Source organism: Mytilus galloprovincialis, chromosome 2 (assembly GCF_965363235.1).
Source record: "Mytilus galloprovincialis chromosome 2, xbMytGall1.hap1.1, whole genome shotgun sequence".
In the NCBI taxonomy this organism is placed as follows: Eukaryota; Metazoa; Mollusca; class Bivalvia; order Mytilida; family Mytilidae; genus Mytilus; species Mytilus galloprovincialis.
Window position 1 is genome coordinate 40,328,348 of NC_134839.1, and position 21,502 is coordinate 40,349,849.

Here is a 21,502-nt window from a genome sequence, read left to right on the forward strand (position 1 = left end):
ATAAAGCCACGTATTATCATTTCATTCTAAGATATTTCCTCTTTTATATTGGCTTTTAACGGTGAAACTGAAATTCAGTCTTAGCATCTAAAATGCTACAAAAAATCTTCTTTATTTTGCCGATGTTTTTTTAATTATACATTTGTACTGTTATATTTTGGTTGTCTGAAATATGCGATATGTTTAAGTTGAGAAATCGGTTTATTTTTCCTACAAAAACACGGTGATTACATTATCCTCAGTGTAGGCCATAGATTGGATGTACAAAAATAATACCAGAAATGTTCTCTTTAAATAAGATTTAGTATCTCAAGTATAATATATTCTTTATGTATTTATTTGAATATTTAACACTTTAAATCATTCTTTTCATTTTGTTGTTTTTAACATATGTTGTTTGCACTAGCATCGGTGGCGTGCAGACGTATTTTAACTTTCATCAGCTGAAACATATTTATTTTTCGTTCAAGGTCGTTCGGGTAACCACATTCTCCTGGAACGTTATTGTCATTTTGTTGTTGACAATGAGTTTGATTATTCCTTTGCTTTCTTTAGCCTCTGTTATAAGTGCTAGTAGAATCTTTCTGTGTTACTCTGAAACTCAAAATTTAGTCGGACAATGTGTCCTCTTCCACTACCTCTTGTTTCGTTTTTCTTTTCTAATATTACATCATGAGAACTAGATACATATTGTTGCCCGCCTTATATGTGATAAGCGATTCCTTCTGTTGTTGATTGTCAAATAAAATTCTATTTATTATTCTCATTTGTTGTTCTCTAATTTCCCATTCAAATATCCTGGAAGGGAAAGCAACATAACCATATCAATTTACAAACAGCTGGAGTTAAATTTGCCTGAGGTAAGTGATACACGTAAGAAAGCAAACAGCATATTTTAGGATGGAAAGAATACATACTAACTTGGGTGTTTTGCTAATAAAATATTTAGATATATCTATATTCTACTACTGCATAAAGTGTGATGTGATGTTTATCTACTCAAGACAGGTTTTTTTTTAAATTCTAATCGCGAGGCTCACCGGGCGTTTTAAATCGTATTGCACGACATTTGTAGTTGGAATCTGCTTCACTAATGACTTTTATTGACATTAATATCAATAATGTGGTCATTTGTATAAATTTCCTGTTTACAAAACTTTGAATTTTTCGAAAAAAATAAGGATTTTCTTATCCAAAGCATATATTACCTTAGCCGTATTTGGCACAATTTTTTGGAATTTTGGATCCTCAATGCTGTTCAACTTTGTACTTATTTGGCTTTATAAATATTTTGATATGAGCGTCACTGATAAGTCTTATGTAGACGAAACGCGCGTCTGGCGTACTAAATTATAATCCTGGTACCTTTGATAACTATTTACACTACTGGGTCGATGCCACTGCTGGTGGACGTTTCGTCCCCGATGGTATCACCAGCCCAGTAGTCAACACTTCGGTGTTGACATGAATATCAATAATGTGGTCATTTGTTTAAATTTCCTGTTTACAAAACTTTAAATTTTTCGAAAAAATAAGGATTTTCTTATCCCAGGCATAGATTACCTTAGCCGTATTTGGCACAATTTTTTGGAATTTTGGATCCTCAATGCTCTTCAACTTTGTACTTATTTGGCTTTATAAATATTTTGATATGAGCGTCACTGATGAGTCTTATGTAGACGAAACGCGCGTCTGGCGTACTAAATTATAATCCTGGTACCTTTGATAACTAATTAGACGATAAGCAGACAGTATTACTCCTTCTTTTCGAATTTACCACAAAAAGATGTGTTTATTTTTTAGACGTCATCTGGCAATGTGGTCTTTCATGACATCAACATAATAATTTCAGAGGAAATTCTGACGTCATAAGAAAATTCTATCCAATGAATAACTGAGATAAAACGGAAAATAAATAATCAACAGGTCAGGAAAAGGATAGATCGAGTAAAAATGAGAGAAAAATATACATATATAATTATCATAATTGACCCATGAGCAAACAAGGTAAATAGAAACTTATCAAGGACACCAAGTTGATAACATTGTACACCATACGCGCGTTTCGTCTACAAAAGTCTCATCAGTGACGATTGATTAAAAGAAGTTTTAAAGCCTGATAAGTACGACGTTTTCGAGAGTTGAGGACTTAAATTACAAAAAATAAACAACTGTCCTTTAAACCTCCGTTGATCCAGGTGTTTAATCAATTACCCTCTTTCTGTCCGTAAACCAATGTGATATTTTCTAATAATTGTATCTATTGATACGAGATTGAGTTCATATATTAAAGCTTAGGTTACTAATATGTATTGACAATGAATTCAAAAAGATTAATCAATTCGCGTTATTTATAATAACATTCAAACAATAACACGTCAATTTCTATAAAGGTGAGTATATAATGTCAATAGTCATTATATATAATGGCAATGGTCATTAACAGGGATACCAATACTATATAAATAATGTAAAGCAAAGTTTGATCATGAGGTCAGTGTTGTCTCTTATACCTTATATGTTAATAATTTCGAAGAAAATACTCTCTTAAACGCGAGGTCATCGTAAATTGATCTTCACCAGTTTTTTGTCAATAACATTAAAAATGCTGTTATTCGGCAGTTATCGCATTCCTTGTAATCCGAAAACAAAATAGAAATAATGTTAGAACAAACATTAGCTTTTAAATGCTTAAAACAACACATTTGAAGGCGACCTTAAATAATTAAACTTGACCTGTATTTTAAAATCAATATAATTCCAGTATATGTCAAATAATTTGTTTCAATACTTCTCGCTGTATCATTCAGAAAACAACATACTAACAATTTATCGTTCAAAATAAAAAAAAAATAGCGGCAACATAAATTTACCGATGTTCAATCTAAATAATAAAGGTTAAAGTAGCATGTTTGTTGTTTTTGTTCCAATTGTGTTATTAAAGTGGCTTACTTGTCGTGTGTCTAGCAAATTAGTGGCATTGTTGAAACAGTTTAGTGTAATCCAAGTTTATTTTTATTTTAAAGTGTTTTAACGACGCTTACTAGTCCCTGGTTCTTCAGCGGACATATGAAAACGCAGGCAATGATACCAAAGGGACCATCAAACGCATGTCGAAATACCTGGAAAAAAAAGGAAAAAAAAGACAAACAGACAAGTAACAGTATACATATAAAGGCAAATGTAGTATACCACTGTTCAAAAGTCATAAATCGACTAAGAGAAAATCTAATCCGGGTTATAAACTAAAACCGAGGGAGACACATCAACTTTAAGAGGAACACAACGGAACAACAGAAACACTGAACTGCAACAAAAACAAACGCCAACATACATGGAAACGATTGACTAGTATTTGCTTACAACTGCCATATTCCTGACTTAGTACATGACATTTCAATTTTTAGAACAAAATGTTGGGTTAAACCTGATTTGATGTCTTGCCAAACCTTGCTCGATAAGGCAATGTTAAAAAAAATACCGTAAAAGTAACAATACTATGTGGCAGAAATACAGTATAAACAAACACAAACACGCAGTCAGTTGGTTACAAAACACAACACAGAAAACAAAAGTGATAAAAAGACAATCAACATCAGAACAGTTCTAGACTGTGTAAAGTCTTTTTTTAAGTGAACAAGATGTTGGTCTCAGGATCAGGTCGAGCAGAAAAATTAAATCTCTAACAGACAACATGTGAAATAACCCAGTTAAAATGTTGTAAAGGTTATGACTGGATTAAGTTTATATGAAATTAGACTGCATAAAAGTAAGAAATACCAGAATAACTTTAGTCCATAGGCAAGGAAGAAAACAGTAAGACTTAAAAATGTTTTTAATATTTAAAAAATATAACACGAAAACAAATTGCTAACATGAAAACTTTTGTGTTCTCTGGAATGGTGTTTCAGAAACAGATTCACAAAACTAGGACATACCAACAGGACCATCAAAACATTAAAGCAAATACAAAGCAGAAATGTTATGGATAATAAATATTACTTAGAAAGGGATGAACTGAAATGCAGCCTAAGTGTTAACTGTTTTTTTTTTTCAAATCAAGGCTCCTGTCTTTTAATGAGACGTAAAAATCTGATAAAACTTATAGATGGGAACGTTTCTATATACACATGTCATTTATGGCTTTCGGCTGTTAACTGCTATTTGGTCACGTTGTTCTTTCTTTGATATATTACCCATTTCCATTCTCATTTTTTTTTTTTTTTAATGTGAACTTCACAAAAGATCATAGGATATCCGAAATAAAAAAAAGCATCCTTTTGATCAAATAGTTCAATTTTCGAGAGAAAAAATATGAACCACAATTTCTGTTTATCTTGTTTTCCGATATTGAAAGAGACAAATAAACAAATACAAACCGACATATGACTAGATTTTGATGCTTTTTATTTTCTACTGGGAATTTTTATTTCACCTAAGGATAATATCAGACTGAATCCTTACTTACATTCACACTGAATATATCTCCAGAGGTTACTGTTTCATTGAATTCTGATTGGATAAAATAACGAATGATGTACACAGAGAAAAATATATTAATTAGAAATTGTTCGATCAGGTTTACAAATCTGCTTGCAATTGATTGTAAAGAGAACACTGTTATATAGATTTTCAGACCAGTAACACGGAGGTTGCTTATGTTTAACGGATTTCTCCTATATTAGTACAATTTCAGTATAATGAGGGTAAGTAAATACAAAAAATATTTAATTTTTATTTTTGTTAAAACTGTACATAAATCTGATTGCTAAAATATAACATATAGAGACAAGCAACAATTTGCACTATTGTAATGATGGTTTAATCTTATTTAGAAAAAAATATTGTAAGGAATATACCAGTTACTTCAAAGATAACGAATTAAAAAAAATAAAGATACAGAGAAAAAAGCTTTCGTAAATTTAAGATTTTTTTCATAAAAATTTAAACAAATAACGGAACTTTTAAATTCTATTGAAAAGAGATCAACAATTTTCCTGTTTCGTTTTAGAATATGTAGGGGTTTTGTTTTGTTTTGCTTTGTTTTATTTTGCTTTGTGTCGTTTTCTTCGATTTTGTTCAAACAGTGGTGAGCTTTACCATCAAGTTTTTTTTTCTCCTGATTCTTTTTTCTTTATGAAAATAGCTATCTTAAGCTTCTCGTTCTGATATTCAAATTATTAAAAAAAAATACTATGTATGCGTAGTTCTAATGGTATTTCACTTTCGATATTACTCTGATGGGATCCTTATAAAATCTATTTAACTTTCAAATGGGATGAAATTTCAATAAAGAGGAAACTGTCCTGGTGTTATAATTTTTGATGAAATACTTCTTTGTATTTGATGTGCATCCTTTGCCGACTTTTAAAAGATGTTTGGTACTCATACGTATACCAAATTAATCTTTCTACTATTAAAAATATGCGAAATTAATGAGAAATACAAAATTAACAATTTACATATCTTAATAAAAGATTTGTTCATATAGATGACAATCTTGTCTCTTCATAGAGACAATCTTGTCTCTTTATAGAGACAATCTTGTCTCTTTTTATGCAAACCAAGCCGCTTGAGAAAAACTTAACAAATCATAAAACAAAAAAGAAAATGTGTTTTCAAATGTTTATAATGAAGCAGTTAATTTCATTATTAAAACACTAAGTTTAGTATTTATAACACTCATTTTATTAAACTTTAGTAACTGTATAAAATAATTCCCGTATTTTAAAATTTTATCTAAAAACAATTGAAGAAATATCATTATTTTTGCATTTTTTCCAAGTTATCCAGTTTCTATTATATTTAATTAATCTAAAAATCATCACAATTTTACGTAGTCAGTGTAAGGGCCTCTCGTATTACATTTGTACTGCTTTTATGATAACTGTCGCTAAAAATGAGATCGTGATCATTTTGAGACAGTATGTTCAAATATATCCCTTAATACTACAATTATAATTGCGCAATTATAGCATTAAAGTTGAGCATATATTTACAATTATCACTTTTTAACAAGATTTAAATAATGCAATTCCCTTAAAATTGTTGCGATTGTCTAGAGTGTTAGTGAATGTTGATATCCTAATTAATGGTGAATTTTGCAAGGGTGTAAATTAAAATTGTGGTATTAAGGATGTACATAGGTGAGGTTTTGGAATTTGTGTCAAATGTTCGGACTCTTTGGTGTTTTTCCATACAATACAATGTAAAATATTTTGCCCCATAACACCCATTTATTTTTTTCATATAAGACTTAATAGCTCATGAAAGGTCATTTACCAAAATTTTAGAAGATACTTGATTTTCTTTCTTTTGTTTTCGGATCCAATAATACCAATGCAAATATAAGGTAAAGTCCCAGTCAGCCTTTTCCCGCCATATTTTAAATCTCAAATATCTCGAAAAGGAGGTCCATGACCTATCAATATGTTTAGCTTATTTTTATCCTTAAGTGATGCTCTGCCAGCTAAAAGTATCAATTTTAACTTCTTAATTTATTAATTTTCACCTTACCTCACCTAAGTACATCCTTAAGAAGTTTGTTTCTTTTTACGCAGGGACTGTTTCATACCGATCATAATAATTGTGATATTTATTTATACGATGTGCATACAACACTTCAGATAGATTATCGATGCCATCCTTAGAACAGTATACATAGACAAACGTTGAAGTGAACTCCCAATGGTTTACGACCAGTTGTTGCGACATAGCAAGACTATCCTGTTATGCATTCATAAATCGTATAAACAAATCGTAAACACAACCACAATTTTGGACAAATCAAAAAAAAATACATGTCGCATCTTTTTTGCGTTAGAAGAAGCAATATAAAACTTAAATTTTACCGAGTGTGTTGATACAAACAAGAACCAATAAGCGCAATATTAAATTGTGTACGACAGCACATGTTTATATGCATAGTTGAATCTATTTTCAATCAAACTATATGTATACTGCTTGCATTCATACTTCAGTCTTGAAAAATCACTTAATATGTATTTCAGAGAGACAGATACCTTGTACCTAGGACATACGTTATGAAGAAAAAATAAAAATATATACTAACATATGTTCATTATGAAAATGGCAAGATATCTATATATCGAATTCAAGTTTCCAGAAGGAGAAATGTATTCAATGCATTAAACATGAATTTTAGTTGTCAACGCTACCCAAACCAGAGACAGTAGTACTCTTTTAGTTTTCTACGTTTTGTTCAGTTTTTTTCCCTATTAAGATAAACCCTTGAAAGGAGGTTTCGACATGTTTACCCTTCTTTTTTAAAAACCGATTCAGCTACATAATAAACTTTGAATACATTTAACAAGTCTGAAAGCATACAGTAGCTTCCTTGAATACCTTTGTATATCAATCAACACAATATAGTACTTTATACTTAAAAGAAAATTGAGTCTTCAACCAAACGAACTCCCTTGATATGTAAACTACATTAACGAGATTGTAAACATTAAAGAGTTTCATTCATGGTAAAGTTTATACCACAATTACTACCACTAGTCCCAGGGCGCTGAAATTCATTGTTGTTCACTGCAGGATGAAATTGTAATTTAAATTTCACCTTCAGCGCATCTTTATATTAGTCACTGCTAGCTTGTTTTACATTACTCTAGACAGAAGACGGTGTTCATATATAATGAGTAAACAATGTGATGACCAAAACATGAAAATCAAAGTTTATTAAAATATAGGAATATTCAGACATTAAAAAAAGTCAGCTGGTGCAAACCTATAACTCTGTAGTCGTTATTTTACCTTTAATATTGGAAAATAATTTGAAGCCATTTTATAATAATGGGTATTGTATTGAGATGACTACCGTTTCTTTACTTAACATTTTTAATGTTACATTACATTACCATATATGGAATAATTAATCGATTGTTAGCTCTGTCAGCTGAAATGACAAAAGCTTCGATTTCAATGAATTGTATACACGCAACACAATTGTTCTTTCTCATGCTTTTATCATTTTTGTTGTTGTCGGATGCATTTTGTAGATTAAAACATAAAAGTTAATATTGTGAAACTGGTTAATTGCCAAGCAAACAAACCAATATATACATGGTTACCAAGGGATTAAGGCTAATTATTGTGTTTCCACATTATTTTTTTTTTCGCTTTTGAAGTCTTAAAACTTCCGCCATGCGATTTTCTTATAAAGTTGAAGCGTGAGCACAAAGCTATTAACTTTATTTTAAGAAAAAAATACAATAGTTAAAAAACATTTCATACAAAAGATTCTTTATATGAAAATAATTTACGTATATGTTTACATATTTTTTTATATACAAAGCTATTATTTTACGTACATTGAGTACATAGAAGCATTGATCGTAACTATCATCCTCTTGATTTCCCTTGTGTGTAGTAGTCATCCGAATTCCGGTGTCGATTCCCTCTTTTACCGTATTTTGTTATTTAGCTATTAATTCTATGTTTTTTACTCATATACTGTATTGAATCTACAAATCGTTAAGAACAAGAACCTTTCGAACACACATTGATTAAATTTATTAAAGGACGGGTTAGGAGATGATAAAATTGCAAATAAATAAGAGAAACTGCTATACTAGTCATTTAAAGAGTTTTCTACAACTACATAATATCTATAATGACTTTCTGACGTTTTTTGTACTCGTTAAAAATCTGAAACATTCCAATTATGTTGTGTTCGTTGTTAGCAACAATAGTACATTTAATAATTACTGTTCAATTATTTTACCTGTGTAAGCATTATACGAATACCTTTAGTATTTGAAATTAAAGCTGATGAAAACGTTCCATCAGGCAATTCCATTAAACATTCCAGCAATTGATCTTTCCTTTAGAATATTCTAAAGTACCATTTTCATTAACATTTATGTCCTATTATAAAGTTAATGAACTCGAAAAGAATGAATGATTCCTGAAAATAAAGAGAAATTAGCAGCGTGCGATGAACACGAATAAATTGGTGTATTATATGTACTACAGTATAACGGACATTACTGTTTGTATATTTCCATAAAATGTTACATATTAGTTACTTTTTTCTATTTTATGGGTATTTCCTATGGTGCATTGGTAACATTACTTATATACTAGTAATGCATGTCGTATCAATAGAAATTTTGCGCAGCTGTAAAACTGTGTATTTCTATCGAAAGTGCCAGTTATTTCGAAAAATTGATTTTTATACTTCAATAGAGTTTGAAAAGTTGAATTTCCTTTGGGTTGGTTGCTATCTATCGCATTGATCTTGTCTTATCTCCCGTGTCTCCTTTATTCCTACATCTTAACTGATTCTGATAACAGCGACTCCGGAAGAGTAAGCATTGATTGCTAAAAGGTGATTGGTTCTGTCGGATTATGCAGATTTAAATACTGTTACTCAGATAGTTGTTAAGACTTTGAAAACCCCATTCCAAACAATTAAGTTTATAAATATATTCACAAGATTTGCTACGAGCTTGTATATTAGTATGGATTAATTTCATTTTTTAGTAACGTCTTTTATAAATAAATTATTTACAGGGTGTTTTTGATGAATCAAGAAATCCATTAGATGGAAAAAGCACAGAAGATTTAGATCAATTAGTCTGTCAGCTTACCAATCCTTCTCTCAATGTAACTGGTAAATCTCATTCATTAGACATTCTATCCATTCCGTCGGATCGAGAATTAACGAGATCTCCCACTGAGCTATCGACAGATATAAAATTTAAATGTTCTCTCTCACCACAATCTCCAAAGGACAAAAAGTCAGCAAAGAAAAATTGGAGAAAAAGAATTTTGGAAAGAAAAAAATGTCAAGGAAAGATTGGGTCATGTGACATCGACGAATCTGTAGAGCTATCATTTGATAAAGACACACGTGATGTCAAAGACATGTCTTTTGACAGCACATCGTCTAGATCATCTTCAGGTTTGAAAAGTACACAGGTATCATTCAACTGTGATTCATCATTAGACGCATCTGACCTAGATCAACAACCGGAAGCTAGACCACCATTTCTGAAGAAGATTGATGATTCTGTGGATCCAGAACAACAGTCTGAAATGAAAGCTGTCAACATGAATAAAAAAGATAAGGAGTCCAAAAGACAGAGACTAAAGCGGATAATCACCAGACCTTTACGGCGGAGTCAGAGTGCATGCTGTGAAAATGAAATCCCATCACATGCATTATTTCTAGATTCAAAGGGCAGCAAATCTAAAGATACTGTAAGTATCTTTTAAATCGTTTTTCGTGACGCTGAAAAATCTTCATTTTTTTCTCTTTCAATGAAAGGTAAAAATGAAATTGGAATTTCAGCAGAAAGAGCCCCAAAAATAGGAAACAAACGGTATTTTTTTTTAATGAAAGATGTCGTTCAAAATAATCAAATTGTACTGTCTTGCAAAGGTTTTAGAGGTATAGGTACTCTTGAGGGGAATAGACTGTTGAATGAATTTTGTATTCTATTGTATGCATGTAATAGAAATGCCAATCAAAATCAAATATTCAAATAATGCTGAAAAAAAGAACATGCTACAATCGTATGTTTTCAATTTCATCTTTCCAGATACTTAAAAAAAATTGAGATATGTTAAACTTTATTTTATTGATAGCAAGAGACATTTGCATTACCTTCTGGCTAATTAATATAAAATAAGAAGATGTGGTATGATTGCCAATGAGACAACTGTCCACAAGAGACCAAAATGACACAGATATTTACAACTATAGGTCACCGTACGGCCTTCAACTAATGACTGTTTTGGGGTAGTTAATAAATCCCATTTTTACCCTTATGTGCCCAACGACATATTTAGAAGGTATAAACCTATATTTATTGTTTGTTTTGCTTTGTAGATGGAAAGTCGTGCTATGGACTTACTCCTGTATCAAAGACTTTTTGGTGAGCAGGAAGACAAAACAAAACGATTCCATAAGACATTTTCAGCTGAGTCAGCATTAACAGAGAAAGATGAACTTCTCAACAACAACTTTTCTACAAAATCGAAATCCAAAAACTTGTAAGTAAACCATTTCGATGGTGGGTTTTTTTTTTCATCCAGGAATACGAATTGTAGTGAAAAAAGTTAGAAACACAATAACTCCAAATGATGTTAGACTCGGGTGCCGTGGGATGGGAAGTTATCCGGATAGCATACACCAATCCCCTTCAACGCCATCTGAATTATAAACATAAGTTCAGACGCAATTGATCGAAAATTTAGCATGAAACGCTGTAAAAATACGGCATCATGTTTGAATGGCGCGTGCCACAGTTTAACTGATGGACACAACAGTCAAAATTTAGAAACGAATTACATCAGACAAAGTTTATAAGTTGTTTTAGTTCTATGTAGTCTATTGCTCCTATGTGTTTTAGGAGTGAAGGGGGATACATTTATTGCTTCCGCCGCTTTTTTTTTTTGTCTCGGTTGTACAATACAAGAATAAGCCTCATAAAAAAAGAGATTATAATGTTAAACAGTCTTATGTTGTAAAATTTGGTTTTTTTTTTAACCGGTTGGTTTTGATCTTTACTTTTAATGTGATTACAAACTCCTTCATCCAGCTTCCTATTTATTTTTTTAGAAAATGCAATTATAGCAAGGTTAAAAACGTTCTTAATGAAATGGTGAAAACGGGGGATTAATATTTATCTGTATTCACTAATGACCAAAACATGTTATCTGTTTCAGAACATTGTCCAGGTATTCTTATTACTATGAATGAATTGCAATATCTATTTTTTGTCAATTAACGATAATAGCCTCATTCACATCACTTCCTCAAATTACAATTTTAAATCAATGAGCGGTCGCACAAAAGCATAAACTTTGATATTTTATATCCGTGCTAACCTTTCCGTGACTGTTTCTCGACTGGTATACAATGTCATTATGAGTCCCATTTCGAAGTTGTTAATTCATCGTGGGTTCTCATATTAAGGATTTGTATCTGCCATTAAAATATTTACTTTGTATATGATAACGATAAAAACTTACCAAATGAAAGGCAAAACGCAATCAAATCATTAGCCCAGACATTCTAAATGTCAGTGGATGACCTAGCAAAAAATACAACATTCGTCCTTTAACAGAAAACGTAAGAACCAAGATAAAAGTGTAGTTTGTATAAGTCTTGCATGCATTCGTAATACAATCAACTCACTTTAATTGATGTTATTTTTTTATCACAATTATTATGTAAAATATTTCAAAATTCAATTATTGTTTTCAGTCTTTTATGTTGACGGTACGTTCATACAAAATGATATTAACAAGCACAGAAAAATGCAGAAAATGCAGAAAGACAGGTGGCAATTATAATGAAGTGTTTTTTAAACATTGGGTTATATTAGTTTTAAATACATTTCAGGGCAAAGAATATGAAAAAAAGATTTCAGTTTCTGAGAAGACAAAACACAGACACAGTGGTGGATCAAGAAAACTCTTTTTCCTTCTTTAGTGTAACAACCTACGACCAAGCATTACAGTGGAGCAGATCAGTCGAGGATCTCCTTCATGATAAAAGTAAGAAACACGTTTATGTTTCCTTGTATTTTGATTTTAAATACTTTTGGTTTTTTTTATATATATATATTTTTTAAATCTGTTTACCGTTAAGTTATTGTTTTTATGACTCAGTATATAGAAAATGTCCTAGATATTATTTTGAATTGTTAAAAAAAATACTCATACACATGAAATAAGAATTAATATTAGACACGATTACCAAAGCCAACACGGCGGTTGTCACATAAAAAAAGATTCTGCGTATTCTTCCAGAGTACCTGATATCACCCCTGGGTTTTTATGGAGTTCGTGTTCCTCAGCCTGTCATTGTACTTTATTGACTATTGTATGTCTTTTGGTCTTTTTTCGAGTTTTTTATGGCATTGTCAGTTTGTTTTTGATTTGTTGTTTAGACTATCCCTTTGATATGTTTTGCTTGTATTTTCCATGTAATGAAATGACAAACAGAAATAACTGTGTTAAGGAAATATGTATTATGATGACTTTATTTTTTTAAAGTCCTCACAAGATAAATTCTTTATTTTTCAGATGGTTTAGAACTTTTTCTTGGATATTTGAGATCAGAGTTTAGTGAAGAGAATTTAGAATTTTGGATTGCTTGTGAAGAATTTCGGTCGTGTAATGAATCTAGTATGACAGGGATGGCAGAACAGATCTACAATAATTTTGTGGTTTCAAAAGCACCAAAAGAGGTAAATATAACAGATTTCAAATAAATTTTCGACCTTTTTGTTATAACTATTATTTTTATTGTGTTCCATAAAACACCATATAACTTTTATAAGAGTTGTACCAAATAACTTTTTAAGTATGACATTATTGATAAATGTTTTTCTAAGTAGCAAATATTTGTTATTATCAAAATAATGAATGTTTACGCAGTTTAATAAATAAATATACAAGAGGTTCAAACAATGAACAAGCACTGGTCTACCACCAATGTATATGCTTTTTATATTTGAAATAAAGTCAACTATTCAGACACACCATGAGCTTTTTGAATTAAAAACGCAGTTCTAGATGAAATTTAAAATGCATGTAAATAAAATTGAGAATGGAAATGGGGAATGTGTCAAAGAGACAACAACCCAACCATAGAGAAGACAATAGCAGAAGGTCATCAACAGGTCTTCAATGCAGCGAGAAATTCCCGCACCCGGAGACGTCCTTCAGCTGGACCCTAAACAAATATATATACTAGTTAAGTGATAATGAACGTCATACTAAACTCCAAATTGTACACAAGAAACTAAAATTAAAAAAATAATACAAGAGTTACAAAGGCCAGAGGCTCCTGACTTGGAACAGGCGCAAAAATGCAGCGGGGTTAAACATGTTTATGAGATCTCAACCCTCCCCCTATACCTCTAGCCAATGCAGAAATATATATCACGTTGGTCTATTCTCAATATGAGTATTAAACGAGTAGAACCTTGGTGAGCACTAAAAATTTATTTCCGTATTATCTGTGAACTCGGTTTTGTTCTTTATCTATATTCTCTACTTCAAAACTCCGGTCGTTTGTGTTCTTCCTTTTGCTTTGGTCTTTGGATCCTCAAATTTTGAAAAGAAAGTTAAATATTTAAAATATATTCGGATTACACAACACATTGTTTAAGATTTCCACATAAATTGTGTTTACAAAAGATTAAAAATATAATACAACTAACCTGCCCAGAAATCTGTATGTGTCTCTTTTAATCTGTAGGTTAACTTGGATTCCGACACAAGAATGGAAACAGTTTTAGCATTGGAAAATCCTTCAAGAGATACCTTTGATGTAGCACAGTACAAAATTCAAGCTTTAATGGCCAAAGACTCCTACCCTAGATTTCTAGAATCTGATCTCTACCAGTTTGTTTTGGAGAATATATCCAAGGCTTAGATCAATGGACATTTTTAACTTACATGTGTTTTTCCTGAAAAATTTGCAGATACAGAGGATTTTTCATATAATTTTGATTAGACTTAATAGAAGATTGTAGTCTTTAGTGATAGTGAAGAAGTAAATTATCACAGCTACTACATGGAACTTATTATTGGAATATGAAAATGGATACTATAAACATGTTGAATTAGGTAAGAATCTAGTCCCAATATGCTAAATATTAACCATGACACGCTTTCAAAAACATGATACATAGTAACCGGGCATGCTATGTATTTACCACATCATATTAACCATTAACCAGACTATGTTTAGAAATAACCATTTTATGCTTAGAATTAACCATACTATGCTACGTATTAACATACTATGCTAAGTATTAACATACTATGCTAAGTATTAACCATACTATGCTAAGTATTAACCAGACTATGCTAAGTATTAACCAGACTATCTTAAGAATTAACCATACTATGGTATCATAACAACACAATGCTATGCTTCACTCTGTTTCTACAGGATCTATAATATCTATTTAGGAACTGTTTTTATCAATTTATATTTCGTGCTTTTCTGTATCATGGTATTTATATTTCCTTTTGTTATATTTTAGGTATGGTTATTAAAGTACAGGGAATTGGTGATGACGAACACATTGTATGGTTCTCAATGTCTACCAAAGAGTCGCTTTTAAGATGACAAGTTTTTTCTCCGAAATTTAGACTTTGCAGACACAATATCATTAACATATTTGATCTCTACAATTTGATGTTATCAGGCATTATTTTTTATATAATTCTTACCAGTGTTTTGATAGCAATGAAGAGATAGATCACAATTTATTTCATGCATTTATGAATTTTTAATATATCGTGCATATGTATGTTAGGTGAAACAATTTAGCATTATCTGATTCATTATAAAGGTAACTGTGAGTGAGAATAATAAGCATTCCGATGTTGAAATCTTAGCTTTTTTTGCAAAGTTCTTGGGATTTTTTTTCAAGTCTCGATTTAGCATTATTCATATGCTGCTAAAATCAAGGAAATAATTGTGCGTGTAAAAATGCCTAATACCAAGTATCATGTATTTGCTTTATTTTCGGATTTGAAAAAAAAGATGAATATAGCCTCAACGGGATTTGTTTTCAAGGTCTTTCTTATCCCTGAAACGTTTTTATTGAACCTTTGATTAGCTGAGATTTAGAACAGACTGATGTTGGGTTTTTTTAACGAAACGTTACTAAAATTGATCCCTACATTATGCATACCTTTAAATGTATGTGTTTTAATTTTGCTGTCACCCCATATGGAATTTACTGACCCCATATGTACCGTATTAGATCACTAGCACACCATGTAATTAATAATACCCCACACAAATTTAAAGAGAAGAAAAAAATGGTGATTGCGTAATGGACGTTTTAGTTGTTCGAAATTGTTCAATTCAAAGACACATTCATTTTGTGGTCTTTTTTGGTCATATAGTTCTTCATCTATTTCAATTCTGATACATCCATAGCTTCAAAATATGCGTTCCTAGTAAAAGTAGTTCCAGAAAAGAGCTTCTGGCACATAACTTCATAAAATGCTGTTTTCGTTTTTATTAACTCGCTTATAATTTTATCCTAAAACTTCTGTATCTTTTTAGAATTTATATTGACAAGTCTATCGACTTCCTTACATTCCATTATTGATATCTAAAATGTTGTGAAATATTGAAAAAAAACAGGAGTCAACGAGACAAGATACGTATCAAAATCCATACTAACAAATCATTGAAAAAATGAATTTTTTGTTTCATTTCATTTCATGTTTTTATGCAAGCGCAAGTGCTCATTCCGAACGATTTTAAACATTTACGTTTAACAATCCATTTTGTGATTAATGGCAATTTGTTTTGAATTGCGATTTCATTGTGTGAATTTTTTTTGTATTTCCGATTTTCATAGTTGTATTATTATTGTGACTTATCATTACTTTATATTATAAGATAGCTTTTTATTGTTGATCTTTGTAAAAAAAAACTGTTATTGTATATATAATATTTTTCTACCAATTTGAATCTTATTCCCATTTTTGCACACCATTCCATTGTTATATTTCTATTTTTCTTATACTATTAAGCACAATAAAAAATTAAAAGTCACTTAGCATTTATTACAATGCCATTTATTACTAGAATTATTTCACTTGACATGGCGGGGTTTAAGAAGTTCGTTTATTTAAGACCAGTTCTTCTATAGACAGGAGTTTTGGTATAAACTCATCAATGAAGTGTCCAGTTTTTCGTCCCATATCATACACTCAGTTCCTTTGTATATGCGTTTGATGACACTGATAGGTGATTAAAATTCAATAATAATTATAACGGCAATCATCCTTATCACACACATCTTCAAATAGACGGTTCTTATGCAAATTAAAACATAAGCTCCGCCCGATCAGTTGAAATAACATTAGTTAAACAGATACATTATAATTTTCAACCCATTCCAGTAACCGCTGGATATACTACAAGGCAAAAAGAACATTGTTTTGTTTCAAACAACAACTGAACAGGATAAATCTATTAGCTGAAAGTTTTCTTTGATCGTTGTTTATTGTGCTCCCTCTACATCTGATGAATCAAGCCCTCCCATTCATCCATAAAGTTTGTTTTATTTTGTGATGTTACACCAGTGTTTTAGTAAAGATGAGGTGTTGAGCCCCTACATCATTAATATTCAGTGATTGCCGTTGGTTAATGTCATTCATATTTGCTTTTCGCTTTTCAAAATTTTTATACGGTTTAACCTAAATAATTCAGTCATTAGCTGCTGTTTGATTTACGTTTGCTCATTGTTGAATGTCAGACGATGACCTATAGTTGTTTAACATTATTATCGTTTTGTTTGGTAGATATATGTCTCATCATCAATAATATTAAAGCTTGTTTTATATTAAGAACAAATGCTCTTAAACTGACACATATTTTCAAATCTAGTTCCATTTTCATCATAACAAATAACTGTCAAAATGAATCATCCGTGCAAGAAAAGTTCCAAGGGAATATTTGACCTTTAGAAATAAAGATAACTTATATCGAATTTATTATTGCATTATATATATTTAATTAAAAATTGAAAATAGTTTGTAACGTGATTACGTGCACACATGTCTAGTGTGGGGTGGTGTATTTCATCAACAACCATGGGTATCAAAATATTAACCATTTGTTTTTTCCGATACATGACATTTTATTATAATAGCAACGACTGGTTGTCTCAGAGAACGTATTTGGCATAACCTTTTGGAAGTTTTGGTCATCAATGCTCTTCAACTTTGTACTTGTTTGGCTTTATAACAATTTTGATCTGAGCGTCACTGGTAAGTCTTATGTAGACGAAACGCGCGTCTGTGCGTATTAAATTATAATCCTGGTACCTTTGATAACTATTAGCTTAGATAAATGTCTATCTACTGTTCCCTTGCGCCCTGGTGCGTTGACAATCTATTGTCCGGGCTTTGGTCACTGTTGCTTCGGTCAAGGTTAATGCAGGACTTCATTTATATCAATATACGGTTTTTAAAATTTTTTAAATCTGTCAAGCGGACATTAACCGCTCATTATTTTGTTCGTTCTTTGTTTGAAGAATTAAATTGTTTAGTTTCATTATTAGGGTTGTCACCATACTTCGTAATGGACGTTTTATATTTTTCCCCTACATTTTCCTATGGACAACCAAGGGCGAATCCTTGTGATATAGTAAGTAGTGTTTGAATGAAAGTATTGAAACCCGTTTGGATGGTTTTACACTAGTCATTTTTGGACGACCTTTATATCTTGCTGTTTGGTGTGAGCCAAATGCTCCGTGTTGAAGACCGTATATTTTGACCTATAATGGTTTTTTTTCTTGTACAAGTTTTGACTTGGATGAAAAGTTGTCTGATTGGTACTCATATTACATCTTATATCTATTTGCTGCATCAGTGACATTTATCGCGTTTTCAATGTCAATATCGATAAGTCGAAGTCCCTAGTAAGCCTCATTTCTTAAGAGATTAGAAGGTGTATGTTGTCTATTAGTTTAAACATATTTATTTATAGTGGATTAGGAAACACGTTTTGCAACTCATAATAATCCCTTTCCACTTTGCTGATGCGAGTGCTGCCTTGTAGAGGCATTAGCATGCTCTTTTTCGAAATCTACAAGGATGTCTTTAACGTGCAAGATATATGGCTCTCTCTTATCACGGGTCAGCCATTTATCGTCCTTTTCCGACGGACTATCATCGTTTCCTCAAGACCATATTCGTTTGATGTGTTTTATCATTTGATTTTGCCATTTGATTAGGAACTTTCCGTTTTGAATTTTTCTCGGAGTTCAGTATTTTTGTGATTTAACTTTTGTCTTACTTCACGATATAACCATAATTTTATTACCTCTTCATACATATATATTCTCTAAACCTTAAACGCGACCAAACGTAAAAATTTAAAAGACTACTACAAAATGTTTCTTTTAAATGGCGTCTGGCGTATTTAAAAACTATAATCCTGGTACCTTTGATAACTATTTAATGTGCGTATATCTGTGTGTGTGTTTATTCTACATTGACTATAGGTATAGGGGAGGGTTGAGATATTACAAAACATGTATGATTATTGTGCCATCCAAAGTCAGGGGTCTCTGTCTTTTGTATGTCTTGTTTTCATAAAAACTATTTTTGTTCATTGAATAGTTTCAAAAGATATTGCGAGGGGAGAGGTGGGGGGGGGGGGGTCAAAATAAAATCAGATTTTTATGATATATTGTCAAAATGTACTTTATGTAAGACTTTCTTCAAAAATAACATAAAACTATTGGCCTTCGGGCTCTTTTTAACGCAAAGGTTGTGCAAAATTGTCACATTTGACACATTCCACATTGCCATTCTTAATTTTGTCTTAGGACTGAAGACAGACAACATCATGGTAGAAAGACAGAGAAAAAAAGATCACTAACACACATAATATCGGAAAACACATACAACTGACATAAACGCAACTCCACTTTAAAAAATACTTAGTGGTGACCTCGGATGCTCCATAAATGGCTGCACTCTGCAAGTGGCTCTATTTATTTGGGTAAGTCTAAGAAAATGGTACTGAAGTTAAAAAGAAGTTAAGTAAAAAGTAGCATTTGCCTTTGAAGAATATTTTCTTCTTTCGAACCATCGGAAGACCCAAAAATTGGATTCGAGGAATCTGAAACAATAATTGCAAATGTCAGCTATGATTTCCGTCAGATCAAGGCAAACAGGGTGAATTTTATAGTTCAGAGAATCCTGCCTTAATATTTCCTACCAAGTCTAGATCAGACAGGTTATGCAGTTTTAAAGAAGACGTGCTTTCAGTGAGGTTACGGCTAGTATTTTCTAAAGGGTTCTCAGTGGTATTTCATATTGCTGAAAACAGATTTGACTTTTATTGTTTCATATGTGTAAAAATTATGCAGGATATTTTAAACATTAGTCTATTTTAAAATCTTTTTGCAGCAATATTTTTTTCACAAGAGGTGATAGAATTTTACAACTCAGTGGACGTACGGCAATATAACCTCTTTTCTGAGTTGTATAAAGATTTTATTTGGGTATGGTCTGTTCCCTCAATTAATACCTACAAATGTTTGAAAATTGCTTAGGTCCTTAGTATTGAAAGAGATATTTTAAAGCTATTCAGTGTTCTAATTTTTGGACTAAAGTCAACGGAAATGGAAATCTGTTGTTTCTGTTTGAATTATGTATTTGTTGGCACGATTCTTGCATTTTTCATTGAAAAAAAGTTGCGTAATTATCAGAAATATAACAAGTCAACAGGAAACGTAGGGTTCTAGAAAGTGATTTGTACCAATTTATTTTCTTTTAATGTTCTTATTATTACAAAACATGACAGGTATATTTTTTTATAACAAAAGTCAATAGTAAAAGAGAAATGCTTTATCCAATGACCATGGCATGAAACAGCAAATATCATCATTTATCAGGATGGAACAGACATTATTAATTTCAACTTTAAAAAGCTTAAATACTGATTTTAACAAAAATAAATCGGATACTGTTTGCCATTAAATTTCTAATTGAAAAGGGTAATCTTATTGTTACAATCGATCTGATATTTGTGAAATTGGATATACCTCAAACTGGGCCGTCGTTCTTCGTATTGTTTTATTGAAAATCAATGTAATAACACGGCATGCAATCTCCAGTAATGGTTCATTCTTTTACCAACTGTAAACTTTCTCCCTACTTAGGCCAAAGTTGTGTTTTCTTCGTTGGTCGACTTTCGCTTCGTCTCAGGTAAAACAAATACATGTATATTTTTGTCCATCTGATGAGCTAAGCCTTTTTCAACTATTTTTATAGTTCGTTCTTATGTTGTACTGTTATACCACTGTCCCAGGTTAGGGGAGGGTTGGGATCCCGCTAACATGTTTAACCCCGCCACATTATTTAGGTATGTGCCTGTCCCAAGTCAGGAGCCTGTAATTCAGTGGTTGTCGTTTATGTGTTATATATTTGTTTTTCGTTCATTTTTTTACATAAATAAGGCCGTTAGTTTTCTCGTTTGAATTGTTTTACATTGTCTTATTGGGGCTTTTTATAGCTGACAATGCGGTATGGGCTTTACTCATTGTTGAAGACCGTACTGTGACCTATAGTTGTTAATGTCTGTGTCATTTTGGTCTTTTGTGGATAGTTGTCTCATTGGCAATCATACCACATCTTCTTTTTTATATCTTAATGTAAACTTTCTACCTACATAGGCTAAAGTTGTATTTTCTTCGTTGGTCGATCGTTCACTTCGTCTCAGGTAAAACAAATACATGTATATTAGAAAATCTTTTGAAAAAAACTTTTTTAAGGAGACATCTGAGAATTAGTCACATGAATGTTCCGATGATATTTGGATCAAACTTAAATCCTCTTTAATGTACATCGTTAAATGAAACAATAAAAAAACATTTTTTTTTTTAAATTTGGCTTTATATACATTGTACGTTTAGTTTGTAATGGGTGTCTTTTTGTTTAAATGTATCATTTCAAAGTTTTTTCT

General features: G+C 31.3%; 1 protein-coding gene across 1 annotated transcript; it reads left to right on the plus strand.

The window, feature by feature from the left end:
• The first annotated feature begins 4,604 nt into the window (after positions 1-4,604).
• LOC143063592 (uncharacterized) lies at positions 4,605-16,573 on the plus strand. Its single transcript, XM_076235808.1, has 7 exons — positions 4,605-4,706; positions 9,541-10,230; positions 10,862-11,025; positions 12,380-12,534; positions 13,066-13,229; positions 14,246-14,616; positions 15,039-16,573. The coding sequence occupies exons 1-6, from the start codon at positions 4,701-4,703 to the stop codon at positions 14,420-14,422; spliced, it is 1,356 nt and encodes a 451-aa protein (XP_076091923.1). The 5' UTR covers positions 4,605-4,700; the 3' UTR covers positions 14,423-14,616; positions 15,039-16,573.
• The last annotated feature ends 4,929 nt before the right edge of the window (positions 16,574-21,502 follow it).

Bases quoted from the DNA above. Each gene is read 5' to 3' on its own strand.
- LOC143063592 (XM_076235808.1), top strand. The intron at 12,535-13,065 runs GTAAGAAACACG...TTTATTTTTCAG, and splicing joins GGATCTCCTTCATGATAAAA to ATGGTTTAGAACTTTTTCTT. The intron at 13,230-14,245 runs GTAAATATAACA...TTTAATCTGTAG, and splicing joins TTTCAAAAGCACCAAAAGAG to GTTAACTTGGATTCCGACAC.